The sequence below is a fragment of the Cryptotermes secundus genome, unplaced genomic scaffold (assembly GCF_002891405.2).
Source record: "Cryptotermes secundus unplaced genomic scaffold, Csec_1.0 scaffold612, whole genome shotgun sequence".
NCBI lineage: Eukaryota > Metazoa > Arthropoda > Insecta > Blattodea > Kalotermitidae > Cryptotermes > Cryptotermes secundus.
The window spans coordinates 954,076-978,957 of NW_019729902.1; the positions used below are offsets into that span (position 1 = coordinate 954,076).

The window sequence follows — 24,882 nt, forward strand, 5'->3', positions numbered from 1 at the left end:
CGCAAACCTGATCTAACATAACCAAACCTAGCCTAAACCAATGCCATACAATTTGTTCCAGTAATGCCCTGGTATGCAAGTGGATGTTTAATGTGCACAGATAGAAACCTAAGTCCATGCTATTTAGACCGGTGAGTAAACTGGATCTAAAAGTTTGAGATGGTGGTACATTAGTATAAATATTATGTTTTTGGACATTGTACATCATCCTAAAAACTGTCCTGTATATTTTTTGAAACAACGTTTTGGAGACTGGATTCTGTCTCCATGTTCAGGTAAAACCTACTCAGTTGGGCCCAATCGATAGAGCTAGTTGATGGCTAATGTCCAAAAACATAATAGTTGTACAGTGAGTAAATTGTTCTAACGTAATGTAAAGTAACACAATCCAATGTGAACTGGTTGGCCTAAAAATCTGTGGCTTTAGTCTGCAAGCAAACTATACCTACCAAGCGACCGCCACTTATTGGCAAAGTTAGTGCCAACTTTAGCGGATAGAGGGTGTTGCATGGTCAGCGCAACGACTCCCCACGGCCGTTAATTCTGGTTTTCTAGACCGGAACCGCTACTTTTCCATTCAAGTAGCTCCACAACTATCCTCATGGGGCTGAGTTCCAGACTTCTCAAGAAATCTGGTAGCGCCGGGTATCGAACCCGGGACCTCTGGATCTGTAGCCAGGAGCTCTGAGCAGTAGACCACAGAGACAGATTGCTTATGCAACATTCAGATGAGTTATCCAGGCCCTCCTGTGTAAGTTATAACCTAATCCAAGCTGATGTATTATAAAGATCTATCTTACCTCACGAAATTGACAATTATATATTGTAGAAATTTTGAAAATTTCTCAAACCCCATATACTAAGTACCCAAAGATATTTTACAAAGATTCGGAATATAAGATACCGAAAATTTTATCATATTTTTAGCTCATGAATAGCGTTGCGAAGTAAATTAAAATGTCCGAGAACAGTGCACATGTTATAAAAGTAAGTATTCTACTTTGGAGAACAGGTTATACTAAAACTACAAAGCATTAGTTGCAATTGGGATTTTATAGTTATAAAAGCCATGGAGTATGACACCGATCTGCAGACCTTCATAACCTGAAATCTTGGATTACTTCGTAAAATCGAAAAACGAACTTCAGAAGGTTGTAATGAATTTGAAAATTCCAGAAGATATATGAATGTGAACATTTTCAAAATACTCGTAACTGCCCTTCCAAAGTTCAAATCAATTACAAGGCAATCCGACGTAAAGCACATGTGCAGCCATTTGTGGAGAGCGGATGAAGGAAATGAATTAGAAGTTTGTAGTCACAGGTCAATTTATTTCAGGATCGTATCATATCATATAATTTATTATCATTCAAAAATCCATACATACAGGTATTACGACCATTTGGATAAGGAAATTGTCAGTTTTATATCTAATTCTCGTGCATATCTTTACAGTATACACTGTACCACCCTAATATAGGGGGTTTGTCGTGAGCATCGTGAGTTTCTTCTTGAATGTTCTTGAAGTGTTCTTGAATATCTGAGGCATGTGCCTAGCACAGGTACTGGGCTAGGTACAGCAGCATTGTAACTATTCTTTATACATTTCTCAGGACCATATTTAAAGTTACTTGCAGACATAATATGTTGCTGCTGTAATGTGGCGAACGTGGGGAAGGTACTTCTATGGGGAATTTCTTCCGCTGTAGAGAGAGATAATAGTGTGATGTTGGATACCATGTGATAAGTAGGCGGCTGAAGTGAGCAGGTTGATACCTGCGAGTTTGTTCTTGTGAGAAATAATTTTAACAGGTACGAAAGAAAACTCGTATTTTACGGTGTCAGTATGGTCAGTAGTAAGCGCTGCTAAAGTGTTACCCTTAAACTGAACACTAAGTTCACGAATTGGGTGTAATGAACACCAAATACATGACGTTTCCCAAGAATTGGCATGTATGTTGACGGATTAGCTATGTATCACATCTCAGTTGTATTTTATTTATATTATTTCAGATTGTACCCAAAACTGACCGTTTTAATTCATGTGGGTTGGGACACGTTACCCACTTACAGTATTTCATATGTTTATTTTTTCATGCTTTAATTTTTCGATAGTTTAATACATTCTGATCTTCCACATTAAATTAGTTGTTGTATTTTGAATAAATGCAAAATGTATCGTTTTACCGTCTGTCACTTCAGTTTGTGGCTGAAAATTGTCTTAAATTTACCCTGTTTTGGACACTTCTATCGCATGTTTTAATAATAGAGGATGCAGTATTATCTGTCCTTAAAACAAAAAGACTCGCTGGCAAATGTAACATCACAATGCAAAGTTAAGAAAGGGGAGATATGAATACTGTTTACTAGGATAGGTTGAGTTCTCTTGGATTCTCAAAAGTAGTACTGTTATATAAACAAATATTCAATGCCATTGCACTGTTAGATGCCAGTACCATTCTTGAAAACTGTTTTTATCAAAGATAGTAATTATAAGATTTTAAAGGTACAGAGGAATGGAATATAATTACCTCCAGTGCTGTTTATAAAATATAATAGACCACGTTGAAAATTTTATAGGATCAGTTAAGTTGAATTAGTTGATGTTTTTCTTTTGCAGGAATTCATATTGTATGGAACATTATTTCAGAAGTTTTCTGGGTGGATGCTTCATATACCACCCTCAGAGACCGCTGTTCATACGAGTGTCTTGGCGCATGGCTAATCATGGTCAAACCAATAGTCAGGTCACATAGTAGTCAAGAGCATGCTATAGAGGATTCAACTGGTGATACTGGGCATTCACCTTTGGATGACTCAGGTATCCAGACTGACACCTGGAACTCAGTTCAAGACAATTTCAGAACTGACAGCAGTTTGTCAAATGATGATTTGGAAGGGGCAGTTGGTTATTCACCAAATTCCAGGGCTGTGCCGGACTGGAGTAACATACGCACACAACGAAGACAGAGTTACTGGGAAGGTTACAGTGGACCAGTGGATGAAAATAGGTTTCATCCTCAGCGAAGACATTCCTCTGGTGAACTCTCTGGGAGCCCAAGATCATATGAAACTTACATTGGGCACAGCCATAGTAATCAGTTTGGCCCAGGAGAAAGTCAAGCCGGTACTCAGTTTATGCCACGAGAAAGAAGAGCCAATAATCATTTTAGACCACAGGAAAGACGAGGCAGTAATCAGTCTGGTTATGGAATGACTGAAACATACAACACATGGAGCCCTCCAGAAATACTTACTCACAATCATAATCATTTTACAACTCAGTATATCTACCCTCCTGGAATACCACGTGAAACTGTGATTTTTGGTGCTCAACTGTATACACAATTTCTTTATGATGAAATTCGGAGGCGTAATCTTCAGGCACCAGAATGCCTTGATCCTAACCATGCGAACCCTCCCCCACTCTGGTAAGTATCCAGTCATAAGGAAGTGAAATGACTAAATATTTTTTAGTTAGTTGCAGTGTTCTTTTTGCCCATTTTGAGTTCAACAGTGTTTGATGTTTATATATCTTAGCCCTTATTGTCCAGGAATAGGGAATTTTAAATCCCATGGGTCTGTTGGTTGATTGCCAAATTTTAATTCAGGGTAGCAGTTTATTGTCCACAAATAAGAGATGTAGAGTTCCTCATTGCCATGATGCTGGTGGCTGGATGTTAATTCAGTTTTGTACTTTGTTTTTTTATGCTGTCAGTAACTGATCTACTGGGTGATAATATGGATACCATAAAGAAAAATACACAAACTTTAATTGACACTAGTAAGGAGGTTGGTGTAGAAGTAAACACAGAGAAAACTTGTCACCAAAATGCAGGGCAAAATCATAACATGAAGATAGGAAAGAAATGTTTTGAAAAAGTGGCACAGTTCAGATATTTGGAAATGACGATAACAGATCGAAACCTGATTCAGGAGGAAATTAAGAGGAGATTGAACTCGGGTAATGCTTGCTACCATTCAGTCCAGAACCTTTTTGTGTTCTCGTCTGGTGTCCAAAAACATAAAAATTAGAATATACAAAACTACAATTTTGCCTGTGGTTCTGTATGGGTGTCAAACATGGTCTCTGACATTAAAGGAGGAACGCAGACTGAAGGTGTATGAGAACAGGGTGTTGAGGAGAATATTTGGACCGAAGAGTGATGAAGTGACAAGAGGTTGGAGAAAACTGCACAGTGAGGAGCTTCATAATGTGTACTCTTTTCCAAGTATAATTAGAATGATCAAGTCAAGGAGGATGAAGTGGGCAGGGCATGTAGCACGAATGAGTGAGACGAGGAATGCGTATAGGATATTGGTGGGAAAGCCAGAAGGAAAGAACCACTGGGAAGACCAAGGCATAGATGGGTGGATAATATTAAGATGGATCTTAGAGAGGTAGGATAGGATGGTATTGATTGGATAGATCTGGCTCAGGATAGGGACCAGTGGAGGGCTTTTGTGAACATGGTAATGAACCTTTGGGTTCCATAAAATGGTGGGAAATTCTTGAGTAGCTGCAGAATTGGCCACTCCTCAAGAAGGGCTCAGCTCCATGAGTAAGTAAGTCAGTAACTGTGAATATATAGTGTTGAATGATCAGATGAAGGTGAATAATGCATTGGAAAGGGTATTGAAGGTATTGAATTTGTAATATGTGACTTATTTTATATGTATACCTAAGGGGAAAAGATTGGATTGATGAAATGAAAATAAATGTAATATAATGAAATGTAAGTAATCGCGGTCCTTAATTTAAGAACTGGATGACATGAACCACACTTATGCGCTCAAGAGTACTTGCCCTAGAACTGTCACATCTGAAAAGATGGACTCATTAATCAACAATGAGAAGAAAGAAATGCCTTTTCACATGATGCATTTCCTGGCTGTTTGAGGGCTGCTTGAAGAAAGTATTGCAGATTTTTCTGTGCATCTGCATTTACCACCATTAGCCATGACATTTTTAGCGGGGGTTGGCAGTCAAAGGGTTAAGATACTGTTCCCACAGTTGCCTAGAGGGACTGAGGAAAACAACTTCCGTCAGCTTAGTATTTCCCAGCCCAGATTAACACGGGTCTAAATTTCTTGAAGTTCATAGCTAAACATTTCATGATATTTAATTAAGCCATTGAATGGTTGACTGTTTTGACCTCAGCATTTACACTGTCCAGTGTCTCTTGAAGAGTTCTTTCTTCTGGGCAGTAATGCCATGTAATCCAGTGAAAGTCAAATCTGCTTGTTACCTTCTTCATGCTGCTTTCTTGCTTAATTTTTTTTTAATTCGCATAATGGGGGTGAAGTCCAGTTGGGTCCACTCAGCACATCGGCCACTAATTGGCCTACTGTACCTGCCCCAGGTGATTATGATGATGGAGAATCTGGTGGAATGAAGATTGGCAGGGGAAATCGAAGTACTCGGGGCAAACCTGCTCCAGCACCACTTTGTCCACCACAAATCCAAATTGACCAGACCTGGGACCAAACCAAGGCCACCGCGCTGGGAAGTCAGTGACTAACAGCTTGAGCTATGGTGCGGCCTTGCTTTCTTGCATGGTTTATTCTTCGACCCTGAAGATGGAGATGTCATGTTCCTCTGATACATTAGTTGACTTTCAACATGCTACATGTTATTATATTCTAGAACTCTTCATAATAACCATTATGAGAGCCACAAATCCTATAAAAAGATATAGCCATCCCTGTAATATGGCCACGGAGGCCCATAGGGTTGGGAAACATCAAGACTTCCACATTTTCTGAACACTCAGCTTACAGATGGCGGTGAGGTTGTCAGCCTTACACACCAACCGCCCTTTACCCCCAGGAAGATTCCTGGTACTCATTTCTGTTAGAGGTTGAGTCTACCCCAGGGCCATAGTGTGGCTGGAAGGATTAGGTGAATTGAAAAATCCAATGACCTCATCAGGAATCAGGCCTGTGACCTCCTTGCTTGTAGCATAGTGCCTCAATGAACTACACCACCGCATGTCCTCCACATATCCTGTGCAGTGTCTTTTAAGTCTGTTGAACTCGTCTTAATGTTGGGTACCATTTCAGGATTTGTTCTGGGAATTGACAATCTTCCATTCTGATGAATTTGTTATAATCATTTGTTTCTGTATGCATGGGGTGTTTTGTCTGCAGTATTTACAAATTCAAGTGTACAGAACTTACTTACTTACTTGCTCATGGAGCTGAGCCCTTCTGGAGGAGCCGCCAATTCTGCAGCTACTCAAGAATTTCCCAGCATTTTATGGAATCCAAAGGTTCATTACCGTGTTCACAAGAGCCCTCCACTGGTCCCTGTCCTGAGCCAGATCAATCCAATCAATACCATCCCATCCTATCTCTCCAAGATCCATTTTAATATTGTCCACCCACCTACACCTTGGTCTTCCCAGTGGTCTCTTTCCTTCTGGCTTTCCCACCAATATCCTATACGCATTCCTCGTCTCCCCCATTCATGCTGCATGCCCTGCCCACCTCACCCTGTTTGACTTGCTCATCTAATTATACTTGGAGAAGAGTACAAGTTATGAAGCTCTTCATCATGCAGTTTTCTCCAACCTCCTGTCACTTCATCTCTCTTCGGTCCAAATATTCTCCTCAACACCCTGTTCTCAGACACCCTCAGTCTGTCTTCCTCCCATAATGTCAGAGACCAAGTTTCATACCCATACAGAACCACAGGCAAAATTGTAGTTTTGTATATTCTAATTTTTATGTTTTTGCACAGCAGACCAGAAGACAAAAGGTTCTAGATTGAATGGTAGCAAGCATTACCCGAGTTCAATCTCCTCTTAATTTCCTCCTGAATCAGGTTTTGATCTGTTATTGTTGTTCTCAAATATCTGAATTGTGCCACATTTTCAAAACACCTGTTTCATATCTTTATATCATGATTTTGCCCTGCATTTTGGTGATGAAATGGCAACATATACTTAGTTTTCTCAGTGTTTATTTCTAGACAAACTTCTTTACTTGTGTCGGTTAAAGTTTGTGTATTTTTCTTTATGGTATCTACATTATCACCCAGTAGATTCACATCATCGGCATAGGCCAACAGTTGATGTGTCCTGTTTAATTTCAGTCCCACCTGGTTTCCCTGAACCTTCCTAGTGGCAAATTCTGAAGCAAAGTTGGAAAGGAGTGGCGATCAAGCATCTCCCTGATTTAGACCACTCCAGATAGGAAATTTATCAGACAAATGTTTACCTACACGGACTTTACTATATGATTCATTTAAACACATTTTAATCAACCTAACTAGTTTTATTTGTATCCCAAACTCTATCAGAATATTGTACAATACTTCCCTCTTAACCAAATCGTAGGCTTTCTTGAAGTCTATGAATAGCTGATGTACTGTCTTATCATACTCCAATTTTTTCTCCAATATCTGATGAAAGCAAAAGATCTGATCTGTAGTTGATCTGTTATGTCAAAACCCACGCTGATGATCCCCAATAATTTCATCTATATATGGACTTAACCTTAAGAGAAGAATGTTGAATAAAATTTTGTATGAAGTTGATAGCAGTGATCATCATTAGTAATCTGTCAGACGACAGGTCCACAGTCTCTTCCAAAACAGTTCCTCCACTTAATGCGATCTAGAGCTTTCTCCTTCAAATGACAGTATCCTCTTCTGTCCCCAAGGTCATCCAGCATCTTCTTACATGTTCTTCCTCGTCTTCTTGTCACTTCTATCCGCCCCTCTATCTTTCCTTCAATAACTTCTTTTAGAAGGCAGTTTCTGCGTAAAACATGACCAATCCAATTAGCCTTCCGTTTTCTTATTTCGTGTAGGATATTCCTCTGCTCACTGACTCTAATTAACACTTCTTCATTTCTCACATAATCAGTCCAACTGATCTTGTCCATGTTTCAGCCCCATACAGAGTTATGCTCCAAATGTAGCATTTCACTAGTTTCTTCCTCAAATTTAAGTCCAAGTTGCTGGTAAAAAGATCCTTCTTCTTGCTAAATGCAGCTTTTGCCATGGCAATCCTGGATTTAATTTCACTAGTACACCTTCCATCATCTGTTAACAAGCTACCCAAATATTTAAAACATTTCACATTCTCCACTTGTTTTTGGTCTATCTTTATTGTGACTGGGGTTGGTTGTCTCGAAATTTTCATTACTTTTGTTTTCTCCACATTCATTTCCATGCCATAGCACCTTCCAATTTCAATTAGTCTATCAATCATGCCCTGTAGCACAGTTTCTTCCTTAGCCATTAACACAAGGTCATCTGCATATTTCACAGTTTGAATAATTTGCCCTCCTAATTTGAAGTCTCCAAGCCCTTCCAGAGCTTCGTTGGTAAGGCATTCACTGTACAAGTTGAACAGAATTGGTGATAAACAGCATCCTTGTCGAACTCCTCTTCCAATCTGCACACTTCTTCTCTCCCCTCTGTCCAGTCGTAGCAGTGATATCCCCCAATAATTACTACAATCAGTTTTATCACCCTTCTTGTGAACTGGTACAATAATAGACTCCTTCCATTGATCAGGCAATTTTTCCTTATGCCAAATAGAAGTAATTAGATTGTGGATCTTAGAATGTAATATTTCACCTCCTGCTTGAATAAGTTCTGGAATTTGATCACTACCTGGCGATTTATACTGTTTCAATTTTGCAATAGCACTTTCAACCTCAAAAGGACTAGGATCAGGTACTAACAGCTCAGCTGTATGAATTTTTGTCTGCCTAACATCACTGACCCTATATACATTCAATAATAGAGAAGTAGTTCTTCCAACTATTGAAAATGTTGTGGGAGTCTGCAAGCCAATCGCCATTCTCAGCCTTCACTAAGTTACTTCTAGGTTATCAGCCCCTCTTAAAGTCGTTTATTCCTCTATATGGGTCTCTGGTGTTCTTGTTCTTACTGTTCGTTGCAAGCTCATCAATTTTGTCTTTCAGATATTCCCTCTTTTTGTTCCTGAAATGCGTGCTGGTTTCACATCTTATATTGTTCAGATTATCCCCGTTTTAACTCGCTTGGATCCTGTAACCATTGCAAGTTGGCCTGCTTTTTTTTGATCTAATAATTTTGATCATCCTTCCTCGAACCATGGCTTATGCTTCTTCGGTTCATAATAACCTAGACTCTGATTTGTTTCATTCTGGTCCGTCACACTAACAAATAACAAAGACAAAACAACTCCGTCCAGTGTGACTATTGGAGTTCTTTTACTACTTGAAAACTCAACGCCCTTACATGTTTCGGTCCTTATAGACCATCATCAGAGGGAACATCAATACTTTTTGGAAACTGCTGTCACAGTGGGTGTTCTGAGTGCTAAAATACATACACACACAATGCCTGCAATGCACAGTATGCAATGCCCCCAACAAGAAAGACGATAGGAGAAGGGTCACGAACCTACTTGGTTTATAAATTTTAACTTAACAAAGTTTTAAAAACTTTAATATACCAGGAAAGCTGCTGTGGTTGTGGAAAAGTTGGATTTTGTGTATACTGTGCATTGCAGACATTGTGTGTGTATGTATTTTAGCACTCAGAACACCCGTTGTGATAGTAGTATCCAAAAAAGTATCGATGTTCCCTCTTATAATGGTCTATAAGGACTGAAACATGTAAGGGCGTTGAGTTTTCAAGTAGTAAAAAACTCCAATAGTCACACTGGAAGGAGTTGCTTTGTCTTTGTCTTTGTCTTTGCCAGTCTTTCCCTAATCTTTGCCACCACCAGGTAGTGGTCAGTATCACAGTCTGCTGCCCTGAATGATCGGACATCAAGTAGACTTGAGTGCCGTCTCCTATCTATCAAAATATGGTCTATTTGATTGTGTATCTTCCCATCAGGAAATGTCCAAGTAAATTTATGGATGTTACGACATGGGAACATTGTACTTTTGACAGTAAGATTTTTTGATGTGGCAGAGTTTACTACTCTAACTCCATTATTGTTACTAATTTCATGCAAACTCTCTTTCCCAATCGTTGGTTTGAAAATGTCTTCCCTCCCTACTTTGGCATTGGAATCTCCTAACAAAATTTTCATGGGGTACTTCAGGAATTCATCAAATACATGTTCTAGTTGTTCATAGAATCTGTCCTTTATGTCATCAGTTTTATCTTCTGTTGGTGTGTGAACATTCATAACAATGATATCACACCAGCGACCAATATTATAGTATTATATGATATCCTATCACTAATGAACTCTACCCTCTTAACTGCTGATACAATTCTCTTATGTACGAAAAACCTGTACCTAATTCATGATTTTAATTCCCCTTTCCATAGAAAAATGTATAGTCTCCTGCTGGTGCGATGCCACCTCCATCCCATCTGACCTCCTGTACTCCCACTAAATCTAACTTATATTTTAAGATTTCTTCTGCCACTGCCCTGGGCAAACCTGCCCTATACAAACTTTGAACATTCCAAGTGCCAAATCTCATATCCATTTTCTTTAGCTTAGGTCGTTTATCCAAGGAATCCGTCCAGGTCTGAGGCTTTGTGTTCATTTTCATAACATAATTGTTTTTTACGATGAGGGGTTGTTAGCCCCACGCCCAACTCCCAAGCTGGAGGGCCACCCCTTGTTGGCTGTCCACGACTCCTTATTCAGTATATTTGCAGCTTCCCTCCGAAACTGGAGGGCGTCTCCTCCATCCGCAACCTGAGGATACACCATGCCGTGGTGACAAGGGACCCACCTAACATGGAAGTGTACAGAACTATAAGGTTTAGTTTGGACTCTGTCCATCGTCTGGTATATATAAGACAAGAAACCACAACATTTCAGAAACTGGATCTGTCTCCATCCTCAGGTGGATGCTGCAAGATAGACCTACTCAGTTGGGCCCATTAGAAAGAGCTAGTCCCAATCACTCAGTTCAAGTGTGTTTCAGACACAAGTTTTGAAACTGACAGATAATTATTTTTATGCATGATAGTTGGAAAAAAATTGTCAGAGCTTGAAAGTGAAAAGTACTTACTGAATTGAAATTAGCAATGACTAATAAATAACTGCGTATTATCTGTTTTCACCTTCCTGTTTGATTGTGGTAATTGAGGAGATTTAGCATAGAGATTGATTATAAACATACCAGTAAATTTTATACAAAAGATACATTTTGTATGTTAAAAATTATAAATATGTGCGACTCTTTTAGGTTATATTTGACAATATTCAAATAGTGAAGTGGATATCAGCAAGAACTGTGAACACACACAAATTCTAATTATGTATGGAATCATTTGTTGGAAACTACATCATAAGTGTACTTTCTGCTTCATTTCTTCATACTAGCTCATGTTATAATATATGGCAGGATCATAAAATAATTAAATTCGTTTGTATTATCTTATTTGCGGAACAGAAACGTTATTTAAGTTGTGAGAATGAAAAAGGGCCAGGTTCAAAACTCTGAGGAAATGCATGAAATAAGCCATATGTTCATAAATAAGTATAAATTGTTTATCATTTACATCTTTATTTTTATTGTCATTTGCTTACAATTAATGTTGTGGTTCAAAATTTGAACTGGTGTGGCCATATTTTAGATCTGCCTAGAAGTATGTGTTTTCCCTATTCATTGTTACAGATGTTTGTGATGGAATATTCACTGTTAATCTTACTGCAATTCACAGTTAAACTGGCCTTTATTTGGAGTTATACTTAACAAATTCTGATACTGCAGAAGGTTAATAAGTTACCTATTTCTTAGAGAAAATGTATTGTAATTTTGTTTTTAAAAGTAATGTAATATTCTCTAACTTCTCTTTCATTCAAGGAATAATGACATAATTCATATCGGTAACAGTCTTCGCCAAGTAGCAAATGAATTTGCTCATTCAGTGCTTCGTCGCAGAGTTCAAGAAAGAGCCGAGTCTGTCTGCCTGGAAAGTCTCAACTTTAATACCTTCTCTGATCTCCTGTTTGGATTGTTTCAGGTACTGTGCATTACCATTACAATGGGTGTTCTGAATGTTAAAATATATACACATACAATGTTTGTAATGCACAATATATACAAAATCCAAAGTTTTCACAACTACAGCGTTTGTCTTGGTATATATTTTTTTCTAAAGTTTTTTAAAAACTTTTGTTATTTAAGTTAAAATTTATAAAACGGCGCAGCACGCCACGAACAAACACAGGACGATAGCAAAGAACCTCCTCAAGAAAGACAAGCAGCACAAGTTCGGCCCCCATCAAGAAAGGCGATAATAGAAGGGACACGAACCTATTTGGTTTATAAATTTTAACTTAAATAACAAAATTTTTAAAAAACTTTAATATACCAAGACAAATGCTGTAGTTGTGAAAACTTTGGATTTTATATATATTGTGCATTACAAACAATGTATGTGTATATATTTTAACATTCAGAACACCCATTGTAATGGTAATGCACAGTACCTGAAACAATCCAAACAGGAGATCAGAGAAGGTATTAAAGTTGAGACTTTCCAGGCAGACAGACTCGGCTCTTTCTTGAACTCTGCGACGAAGCACTGAATGAGCAAATTCATTTGCTACTTGGCGAAGACTGTTACCGATATGAANTTAATTTATTCTATTTTGTGTTTCTTTTCCCATTGTGCATTTTATTTTTGGATGTACATAAAATAAAACAAATGTTATGTAGACTGTCTCCATTATACACATATGTCCTATATTATAAATGATCTTAAATAAATTGATCTGGATTCAGTATGCTCAGGACAGGGTGAAAAGAATTTCTTCTCCAGCTGATGTATCATCTTCATAAGAGGGAGCCAGTATCATAGAATTGGATATAATGGATTGGAGAGTATAAGGTAAAGTTGTCCCTGTGCATAATTAGTTAAGTACTTTGCCATGAAGATGTAGGAGGGGGTAGAGTCATAGCTTCACCTTTCTTGACCTCAGCATGAGATGGAGGTGAGTGGTCAGTTTCCTGCCCCTGCTGCTTTACCCCTAGGGGAAGAGCCCCCAGTACCCATTGGATAAGAGGCTGGGTGGGTCCCAGAGTAGATCTGGATGCTGTGGAGATCAGAAAAATCTTGCACTGTTAGGAATCAAACCTGGGCCATCCAGCATGTAGTCTGTTGGTGTATTGACAGCTAATTCAACTTTCTGCATTGGAGAGTTCATTTTGTTGTTATTATGAGTATTTCTGATAGTTATTATGGGGCTTGTTCAAATGAAACCTATGTGGGGATTGTTCTGAGCAAAGGAGTGAAGTCCATTGAAATAGTCCCAATGAGTGTTGAGGCACATATTCCATTGACAAATGAGTTAATGGATCCACCATGTAAGCAATGCTCTTCGGGAACAATGGTGCCATTGATGTGGTTGTGCAACTGAGCCTCTGGCCTTTGAACTATAGGATCCTATACCTTGATGTCACCATTACTGCACTGAAATGTTGTGGAATCCTCTGAGACCTTTGTGTCACTATCAAGAGAAATCATCCAGGACATGAATGCATGCCATGCACTGGAAGATGATGGACCATTCCCATACAGCCTGGACCTCTTGCCCTATGATGTCCTGTGTTCAGTTCCATTGGGTAAACATTGACTCAAGTTGGAAGAGGAAGGTTTTAAGGCATGGTCAAGTGGTTCCAGCAGAGGCCCAAGGAGTTCATTGTGGGCGGCTTGTGCCTCAGTGGTATTTTCTTCCTCAGTGCCTCTGGGGTCAGTTACCAACGTTGTCTGTTCAAGCACATTTGCAGTCGTACAGAGTGCCTATTAAATATGCCCAGGCCACTCATGTCTGTACTCATGAAACAACTTGAGAAACACTGAGAATTTTCATGACATTTTGTATTGAGGAGTTTTAATCAAATGTGTTGATGACATTCAGATTTTTTTTTGGGGGGGGGGAATCTGAGGGAATGAACTGACAGTTTACTTGATGGTGTATATGTGTTTCTGTATGTATCTTAAGCATAATGTGCTAGATATCTGTTGGAACATAAAGTATTTTAAACTAAAGTTATAGAGAAAAATGAAACATGTTTTATACCCAATACACCTTTTCTGTAAGTGCTGTGGATTTTGATATGAAAGAGGACTGTTTCACCATCCATACATTTTCAAGTTTATATATTCGGAACTCAGCAGTGGTTTTCTGAACACATGCAAAGAGTACAGCAGTCTGTTAGTTTCAGTAGTAATTAAATGAAGCTTCCTTCCACCTAAATTTATAGTTTAACGTAGATGGCCAGAGCATTTCTAGGCAAGAACCTGTAAACAACCTTCAGTTGAGTGCTTTACGACAATAAGACAAATGTCTATAGCTTTTTGCTAGGCGACAGTGCACCAATGGATTGACGAGATATCACGTGACATGTTTTCTGTGCAGTCTGCATCATCAGTAATAGAACTGTGTTTCCTGTACGGTCTGTGCTGCGGCTGTATAATGAGAGCTGTGGGCCATAAGTTCAGATCGAATTGGAACTAGAAGTGACAGTGAGTGTGACAGTCCTGAGTTCTGAGTATGTTGTAGAAGAGAGAAATAGTAGCAGCGGAAGCACACAAATGGAGTGAAGTGGAGCCAGAAATACAGAACAATAAGGAAGGTCAGCCTGTGAGGATTCAATGTGTGATATGAAGACTTGTCTGTGTGTAATACTTGGAGTGTGTAATCCAGTGAGATTGATAGTTGCTGTCTTGAGATCCATTGCCAGGAGATGACTAGTGAAGACTGGGAATCCTAGTGCTTGTGCAACAGTGAACTGGAAAGTGTGTAAATTAGCTATAAAGCTGTATTGTCTGTAGTAAATGTGATTAAGAGAACCTGTAACCAAAGTGCTAATAAATCCAATCATCTGAACTAGAACCCATTAATTCCGTCATGTTGCCAAAGCCTTAAATTTTCTGCTAAATTGTTGTACAGAATATTAATATTAAGAAAAAATGAAATAGATTCTTGTTTGTTTATTATTTGTATGATTACAGCGTTAATGTGCTTGCTGTTTAAAAAGCAAGGAGAGACGTTTCAGATACTTGCATTTGTCAGTGTTTTTGCTTGAAATCATTTTTATGGTATTTATGAACATCAAAAGTTGACATTCAAGGTTTGAATATCTATAGGCAATAACAGAGCAAGCTTGGTAGAGCAGTACAACACATGCAGTCACAAGGGAAGGACACAACACAGGACACAATATACACAAGAATATAGGAAGAGTACTCCCATAGGAGAGGATTGACGTAACTCACGTATTTGAAGTATAGATGATAAATCTTGAAAAGTTTTAATATATAAATTTTATTATTATACATCACATATTTACATTTTAATCATTTTATAAAGGAGACATGATGGCATACAGTGCAATGGTTTGACGTAAACAAAACCACACCTGAAGATGGCACATTAGTGCCGAAACATGTAGTGACGAGAAAGGTGAAATTGTGTGCACTATAAGACGGTTGGTACAAATACACATCATGAACGTGAATCAGTGCAACAGGATGGTAAAATATAACATTGGTAGAACTGTTATGCTCTGGGTACACTTTCCTGTTTGTTTAATTTTTGTATGTAGAACATAAAACTTGGAGCACTGCTTAGTATGGAATGTGCGCTATAGTTTAATTTTCTTTAGTTAGTGTCATAATTATTTTGTTGCAGGAAGGCGGGGTCACATCAGAGAGAGTGGTTGTCCTGTTTTTCTTTTGTTCTGACCTTGCTATCAGAGCTCTTTGCAACAGAATGAGAGAAAGGTTTCATTTCATAACGTACTGGAGCCAGCGATATATAATGGAGAATTTCAGTATATGGGTTCAGGAACATGGAGGATGGGTATGGTACACATTTCTTCTAATGTTTATTAGCACTCACCAAAGACTTTCTCACATGACTGTTGTGTAAGAAAGTTTCTTAACACTGTAAATATAGACCTCACAGATAAAGAGACATTGTGCACTCAGAAAAGTATTCCATTTTTTTTTTTTGAAAAACTCAAGAACATTGGTGATTCCACTCTGTTGAGTGATGTGCAGAGAGGTGTAGCAGTTTAGTCTGTTGCCTGACTGTGTGCAGAGCAAATCATCCTGTAATGGTTGTGCTGTGCTTTCAGATAGCATTATCGCAAACGTCGCACTTTACTTCTCTTAATGATCTAAAACCAAAGAGCAGCATGTCATTTATAATTTTATGAAACTCTAAAAATCGGTGAACATTTGTGTTCCTTTTTTGATTCTCATAAAATAGTGACCAAAGCTTGGAAAGAGCCACTGTGTCCTATAGTGAAGGAAGGGAAAGGCATTAATGAAGGAGCTTTAGCCACATGTACATCTCCTGGAGAGTGCAGGTATAGGAATTATGCAAAATTTGAGGTGAACACAGCTTTCTTATTTCAGACTTCAGATTTCACAGGTCCCAGTAACCTTAAAGTTTACCTCCCAGCAACAAAGCACTTCTTAATGTTTACAAATGGCTTCCTTCCTAGAATGAAACATGCTTAGTCTGTGGCTGTCAGTTTATTGTAAAACATTTGGTGCTGGTGTTATATCATGACTAAATATGGGTGGGTCACAGAAACTTCCTTTTTTTTGAAGGCGAATAAAAGAAAAATTATTGCTGATAGACAAAATTTGTGTTTAGCTAATGAAAGAACATACTTTAAAGTTTTAAATCATGTAGTTTTAAACAAAATATCTTGAAGGTGGTGGCCACTGTTCCATATGCACTGATGCAACCGTTTTCTGAAGTTCCCCTCTGGACGTTCCAACATGTGCACTGGAATTTGGGCTACTTCCTGCCAAATAACATCCTTCAGCTGAAGCAGGTTTGTGGGGTGATGTTTAAAAACCTCTGCCTTGAGGTATTCCCATAAAAAAATCACAAGGCGTTAGATCAGGTGAGTGCGCTGCCCACGGGATGTCACCTCAAAGCGAGATGAACTTTGCCCTCAAAACTCATCGAAGCTCGGGCTGTGTGGGCCATGGCACCATCCTATTGGAACCAGACATTTCCTAGATGCATTTCTTCAAGAGCTGGTTCGAAAAAGTTTTTAATCATGTCCACATACCACTGTGAATTGACAATAACTGCATGATTGTCTTCTTCAAATAAATAAGGGCCAATAACTCCAACTCTCGAGAACGCACACCATACTGTCACCTTATCTCTGTGAAGTGGCCTCTCATGGAGCTCTCTGGGATTGTTACAACTCCAATAGCGCATATTCTGCTTGTTGACATATCCGGATAGGTGAAAATGTGCCTCATCACTAAAGAAAACAAGTGCGTCAGGGGGTAAACTTTCCAATAACATTTCGCACGCTGTTATTTGGTTCTGGAAATCACGTGGTGACAATTCTTGCATAAGAACAGTCTTATAGGGATGGAAATGAAGATGTTCGTGAAGAATTTGGAGCATTGAACGATTGGATATGTCTAGAGCGACTGCATGTTTGGGAGCGGAGCGTCTTGGAGATCTCAAAATCTACTGTTGAACTGCCTCCACATTTTCTGGCATCGTAATGGTCCGTTGTGATCCTGATGATTTTTTCACCACATTCCTGGTTGTCCTAAAGTTCTCTGCTCACAAAAGAATTGATTTCCAGTCGGGAGCCGGACCTCTGGGCTTAATTCAGAAGTGAGTACGGAATGCACGCTGAAATGGTTGTTCGAAAAATAGGCTTCGACAGCAAACGCCTGTTGCTCACTTGTCCACCTTATGTTTCCTGCTGAGGGGTATTAGACAGAAACTTCCACGCCTGCTGCGTTTGCCGAGCCTATCCCCACTTTTCTGCGACCTCCCCTCCCTTCACAAAAAGGAAGTTTCTGTACCCCACCCTGTACTTCCTTTAAAGTAAAGTAAAGCTATCCCTGTAACAGGCTGTGAAGGCCCATAGGGTTGTGAGACGTTGAGGGTCCCCCATTTTCTAGACAGTTGGCTCAAAGATGGCGGTAAGGTTGTCAGCCTTACGCGCTGGCTGCACTTTACTCCCCAGGAAAATTATTTAATTAATTCCTGGTACTCATTTCTGTTAGAGGCTGAGTCAACCCCAGGGCCATAGTGTGGCTGGAAGGATTAGGTCAATTACATTATTATAAAGTGAAGCTTGAAAGTGTAAGAGAGGGCTTTCTACACTTAGGATTCTTTCAGCATAAAATTTATAATGGTTACGGTCACCTGACTTGTACTTTGATAGATAGGTAGTACCATTCTGGAGGAATGTGCAGTCTCCATCTTTGGGGGTAGAAGAGAAAGCTGCATGGAAAACGGAAGTTTCACCTATATCTGATTTGCTGGAAGCTAAAGTGGTATAAGTCAGCATGGTATGGTTTTGATACACAAAGTTTTGTGCAATTCACCATTGAAATTTTCCACATTAATTTTTTTTTCTAGCAAGTTGTATTTTTCTGTATCTAACAGTGAAACTGTATTGTAGACATAAAAGATTTATGTACACAACTTCTGCTTTTAACAGTTCACTGTATCTTTCTTTTCCTGCATGCCTTACTCTTCCACCCTGGAGGTGGAGACAGCAAGTTCCATAGATCGTAATGTTCATATTCACTGCCAGAACAAACTCAAATCTATGATATGAGTAATTTATAGATTTAAATTTTGAGATAATATATTTTCACTGAAAACAGTATCCATTAAAATTATGATGGGAGTGTTTGCAGTTGGATTCTTTGTGTTCCAGAAGAGGGCTCATTGATCATTGGCACAACAGGACTTGTTTGACAGGTGTGGTGTAACAAATTGCAGCCAGTCATATAGGAAGAACTTGAAATGGGAATTGATGGTGAAGAATAACAAGGAATTCTAAAAATTAACAAGTCTATGACACTGCAAGATAAAATCTTAGTTTGATCTTGATAAACCCACAATAGAAAATAGTTTGTTTTGCCAGGCACTGCTTCACAACTAGAAGCTTTATATTATGACTTAGTTATTGGTTGTAACAAGTTACCATAGAAAGAATTTGAAATTGATGAATTTCTATTGTAGAAAGAAGTGGTTGTCTCGCTTTGTTTTAACATGAACCTTTCTAGATGCTGAAGAAGCAAACAGTTTATAGGAATAAGAAAGTTGTCATTACATACTCTTCTGTCCCTGAAGTGAAACTACTTCTTGGCACTCTGTAAGAGTAATTTAATGTTCTTGTGATTGATTCCTCAGGCTTTGTCTCTTCCGGTGTTTCTCAGTTGGTGGGACGTGAGGTATATATACATTCATTCATGCATCAGTAATCTGTCAAGACGACAGGTCCACAGTCTCTTCCAAAACAGTTCCTCCACTTGATGCGATCTAGAGCTTTCTCCTTCAAATGAAAATATCCTCTTCTGTCCCCAAGGTCATTCAGCATCTTCGTACGTCTTCTTCCTAGTCTTCTGGTCACTTCTATCCGCCCCTCTATCTTTCCTTCAGTAACTTCTTTTAGAAGGCAGTTTCTGTGTAAAACATGACCGTGGGATATATATATAAAAAATTTTCACGAATAGTTAATATAATAGAAAGTGTACATAATTGTAAAAGTACATTCCTTGGAAAGAAGGAATATTTGTTTTTAATGTAGTGGGACTATGGTTTTCTGACAAAATGACTGGTGGGATGCAAGATGCTAAAGATTGTGAATGACTGGTCTGCTTGACTTTCCTTCCTGGCCAGTGTCTGTCTTTTCAGTTGTGAATGAGTCCATTCCTGAGGTACTGGTACACATAAGTCAGACTCTGCAACCCAAAAACGTGCTTAACATGGGATTTGAACTACAATTTAAGCCTTGTAGTTGTATTCATAAGGTTTTGCAGTTTGTTAGAGGTGATAGAACAAAAATGCATGCAGAAAAACTGTACTGGATTCTGTCACTTTTGAACCTAAGACTTTGTTATAGAAGTCCAGCACATTGTCCATAGCTCACCAGATAGGAGTTAGTTATCATTGCCACATGAGTACCTAACTGTGTTCTGCATCATATGTATTTATTTGATATGTTGGGTTTTTGGACTTTATCCATCGTCCTGGTTTTTAAGATAACTAATAAAAACACACGACGTTTCAGAAACTGGATCTGTTTCCGTCCTCAGGTGAAGGAAAACACCTATTCTGTTGGGTCCGTTAGAAAGAGCTAGCCTCAATCACTGGACAAACCGATGTTTGTCATAAAATGGATAAAGTCCAAAAACCCAATATATCAGTGTGTTATACACCATCGTCAGAATCCTATAGTAACTACATGTATGGATTTCTTTACTATAGAAGTTGTAACCGTATGTCCGCATTTATTTGTTTAATTTTGACATTTGTATTGTCTCTTACAGGCCGCAGTTCTTCAGCAGTCGGTGAATCGTGTTTATCAGTGTGCCATGATAAGCTTTTTCTGTGTTGGAATAGTAGCATTTTTCATCTACATACGTAATAACACACGCTAGGAGCAGACTGCTTAGTTGTGATGTGTTGCTTGTATATATAGTATGTATCATGAGTAAACTTTGGTAGAATAAGTTTGGAGAAGTTTTTTCATCAGTTTTTACTTCCACATATTGTGTTCAAACATTTCTCAATTTGTATCTGTTTTAAAGAAGAGTATCTTCTTTTGTAAGGTTTTTGGCAAATTTGTGCCAGGTATTTTTGTACGAGTGAAGCCTAGTGAGAATTTTGTATTCAGATTTTTATATAGCAGTGTTTATGATGATAGTATATTTTATAGCATGCGTCTGTAATAACTTGTGGTGTGAACAAGGATTTAAATGCTTCTTTTTATTATAATGGATGTTCTGGCCACACATTTTTGAGATTCTTCAGAAATATAATTTTCAGATAGAAGTGGAAGGATTCTGGGGAAATCCAAGATTTATGTATTGAAACCTGTTAGTAAGAATTCAGTATTTTTGTAGTGTATCTAGTTAGTGTCAGTGTGTTTTTTTTTGTGCATTGTTTTTGAAGATGTACGAGCAAGCTAGTAACTCTAATTTTGTTCCTTTAAATATAGTTTTTAAAATTTATAATTGAGGTAATTCATGGAAAGTAATTCAGGCAGGAATGCATGTTGCAAGACCCATTATAATTCAACTTACTGACTGTTCTGGAACGAAAGGACTTTTGTGTAAACCCTGTGTGTAGTGAATGCATTATGGGAAGATGACATCTGTCCAGTCTCCTACCTTCAAAACCTTTTATATGGAAAGTACAAATCTAGTTTAATGTTTCTCACAAGTAGCCTGTTATACAAAAAACTGATAAGTAACATAAATAATATTGTCATTAAAGTTTGCAGTGGGTATTTGAAACATTTTTATATGGTGCATATTTAACTCTGTGCAACAGAGGTATGTAGTTTGAAATAATCAGCTGTAAATTAACATCAAGGTCAGTGTAGCATGCAGTATCACAAAGAAAACACACAGTTGGAAAATGTGATTTATTTCCTCTCTTGTTAAGGTCTTGTACCTGTTTGAACATTAAAAGTGGATCCTTGAACTAAAAATTGTAACTGATAATGTGTACTTTAGTCTTCCACAGTTCTCCTGCCCTACCTGTTTAGGATGTTAATTGAATCTGCAAGTATCTAACAGTTCAAATCCTTGACAAATTTACATTTCTAGTACCTCTTCCATTTGTTAACTGCCCAGTTGCATTCATTTGATTTTGTTGTTGGAGTTGAAAGGTTATTAAAAGATATCCTATTTTACCTCCTAGAACATTTCACCAGTTTTTATTATAAATATTTGCACAGATCATTGTTTAAGAACGTGTATCTGTCATAATGTGTCCTATTTTCTTTTTCTTAACACACATAGTATAACTTATACATCCTAGAAGTGGTTTATTCTGCTTAATGTACTTGTCCCTACTTCTTTTGCAGTTGGAACTTTTGACATCATGGATGTTGGTCTAAGCTTCCTTGAAGTCGGTTATTTTTCAGATTTACCTCAGAATTTATCAGCAACACATTTGTGTTTGAAACTTCATATTTCAACTGCCATTTTCTGTCTATATGTATATAAAAAGTGTTGTTCTGAATAAAGAGAGTTCAGCATAGTTTTGTATTTTGAATGTGTACTATAATGTATGACAACTGCAGAGTAATAGTGGGAAGGTACTCAAAATCTGCAGTACACATTTTCCCAATGCATTCTTTGCATTATTGTATGCCTCATTGGTCTTGATCATTTGTTGAACATGAAATATCTCATTTTATGTTCATTTGATTCACTCTATGCAGAGGATACACAGAAAGTTAATAATCCTCAGATCAGAATGTACTGTCTGTAGAATTTGCCCAAGCAGCAGAGGAACTAAATTATTCATTCGGATTTAAATAAAAGCGATCTGAGGTTGTCTAGGAGCATGAAAGAGGAGAACAAACATACTGATTATTCTGATGTGGAAACCTATAGTTGATTAGATGGAAAACCATGGTATAAGCAAGAGTACTTGTCAGAGATGATTATGAGGAAAAGAGTTATGGTTATGAGAATTTTAGATTGTTTCATTATGCAAATTTAACTGAACTAGCTTGGTGTACACTCCATTGGTAGGTTGTTGTGATGGTTATCTAAATTCCGTGATATTGAGGAGTATATTGTAATAATGGTGATTAGTGTGATCAGAATATTTGTGTGCTTCTTTAAATCCACTGTTATGAATTCTCTGATATACCAGTTCTGATAAATTGAATGTAAATTATATATAATATTGTATTTTGGCGTCTGTTGCATTGATCTATCACTCTTCACATTAACTTCCATCTTTACTGCAACTCTGTTCACAATCTATCTTTAATTTAAAGCAACATTGAAATCACAATCAACTGCACATGTTTCGGTGTTGCTTGGTCATCCTCAGGCAACTGTTCACTTTTCAAAACCTTCACGCGAAAATCCATTTGTTTGAGAACATAACTCTTCATCCTTTCCCTCACCATCTTTTTTTTTTTTGGCAGCATCAATGTTTTTGTGGTGTTTAATTTAGCCCCATCAACGTCAGCATGTTGTTGTTATCATTATTATTTTTATGTGCCCCCTTAGTATGTATTTTCCCACTGGTTGAGTGTGTGACATACACTTGATTAGTGGGAACATACATACTAAGGGGGCACATAAAAATAGAGATTGTGAACAGAGTTGCATTAAAGATGGAAGTAAAAATGTTATTTGCAAAAGAAGTTGTATATGTGGTAAATAAAGAAGATTTTTCCTGTTATGTGCTAAAGAGTTCAGTCTTGTTAATTTAAGTGAAATGTCAAGAAATAATGTCCAGTGCCAAATATGAGTGTGTAAAAGTTCATAATGCACAGTTCCAATGGACCACAAAATATTAACTCAGTAGACTGATGGCCTTTCACAGGGGTATACAGTCATTGTGCTAACTGCTGTTGATTGGCTGTCACCTGTAGATCTGTGTCTGTCCCTAGGTCCTCAGCCAGTTTAGTCTAGTTCTCATCTTCACAGCCTATTTTATTTTAAGATCCATTTTCTTATCCTTCCGTTTGCACTGAAGTCTCTCTCTTACATTCAGGTTTTCCCAACTAACAATTTGTAGGCATTTATAATCTTCCCCATGCATTCTAATTGTTTTCCCAATCTCACTATCCTCACTGTGCTCATTCTGGTAGTGTATAGTGAGGACTACAAGTTATGAGGCTGCTTATTATTTGTTTTCTCCAGTCTGTTACTTTCTCTTAATTCCAAATGTTGCGAATGACCCTCAGTCTGTGGTCTTCCCTTAGGGATTCCACCCACATAAGATAACATGTAAATTTACTTTTTTATGTATTTTAATTTTGATGTTATTAGGGAGAGATGGGAAGACAGGAGATTCTAAAGTGAGTGGTGGTAAATGATGCCCAAATTTAATTTACTCGTATTTCATCATGCAGGTAATTTTTTGACTCTGACCACAACTTGCTGGTTGCCAAGTTCCGAACCAGGTTGAAGAAAATTATAGGATTTCGAAAGCGCAGACCCAGATGGGATTTGGAGAAGTTATATGCTCAAAGACAAAGCGTGCAAGAGACTCTAGAAGAGAAACTCGGTGCAATTGAAGGTGAAAGCGGAAATGCTGAAGCGCAGTGGAACGATATAAAAGAATGCATGTTAGATACTATCAGTGATTTGGTAGGTAAAGTTGAGAAGATAGCAAGAAAACCATGGGTTACACAGGAGATGATGAGTAAAATGGAGGAGCGAAGGAAATGGAAGAATGTCAACAATGAAGAAGGCAGGAGGAAATACAGGAGACTGAGGAATGAATTGAAAAGAGCCACGGACAGGGCCAAAAAGGAATATCTTGAGAAGATATGTAATGAGATTATGGAATTTCAAAGAACAGGCCGTTATGATTTGATGTACATGAAGACAAAAGAACTAGGATGGAAAGAGAATCATGGGATTCAAAATGTTGGCATCGAAGACTCCCAGGGGAATAGAATAGTAGATCAGAGGCAAGTGCTGAAAATTTGGGAAAATTATATTTCAGAACTATATGATCGACCTAATCGGCCAGAAACCTTAGAAGTTGAACCGGAAGAAGAAGTAGATACAGACGAGAAAGGACCATATATTTTACAAAGTGAGGTGGAAAAAGCTATCAAGGAAATGAGGAAGGGAAAGGCTACAGGAGATGATGATGTACCTGGAGATGTGCTCAAGTTACTGGGAGAAGGTGGTTTGAAAACACTGACAAAACTAATGAACACCATATATGAAAGTGGAGAGTGGCCCAAGGACTTTACAGAAGTTACAATGATTGCCTTAAAGAAAAAGACAAAAGCTACAAAATGCAGCGACCATCGCACAATAAGTCTTATTGCACATACAGCAAAGATAATAGCAAAGATACTTAAAAGAAGAATTGAAAGGAAAATAGAGGATGTACTTGGAGAAGATCAGTTTGGATTTAGAAGAGGAAAAGGAACCAGGGATGCAATTGG

The 24,882-nt window shown here is 38.1% G+C and overlaps 1 protein-coding gene across 6 annotated transcripts; it reads left to right on the top strand.

The window, feature by feature from the left end:
• Nucleotides 1-1,732: 1,732 nt before the first annotated feature.
• LOC111865768 lies at nucleotides 1,733-23,153 on the top strand. Of its 6 annotated transcripts, none has more exons than XR_002843032.2 (6): nucleotides 1,733-1,812; nucleotides 2,621-3,431; nucleotides 11,785-11,944; nucleotides 12,709-12,814; nucleotides 15,621-15,791; nucleotides 20,270-23,153. XR_002843032.2 is itself a non-coding variant. In XM_023854034.2 (6 exons), the coding sequence occupies exons 2-5, from the start codon at nucleotides 2,728-2,730 to the stop codon at nucleotides 20,378-20,380; spliced, it is 1,146 nt and encodes a 381-aa protein (XP_023709802.1). In that variant the 5' UTR covers nucleotides 1,733-1,812; nucleotides 2,621-2,727; the 3' UTR covers nucleotides 20,381-20,420; nucleotides 21,814-23,153. The 6 variants fall into 6 exon arrangements, 5 of the variants coding, with proteins under 5 accessions (XP_023709802.1, XP_023709804.1, XP_023709801.1 ...); XM_023854034.2 differs by lacking the exon at nucleotides 12,709-12,814 and having other exon boundaries at nucleotides 20,270-20,420; nucleotides 21,814-23,153; XM_023854036.2 differs by lacking the exon at nucleotides 15,621-15,791.
• Nucleotides 23,154-24,882: the final 1,729 nt, after the last annotated feature.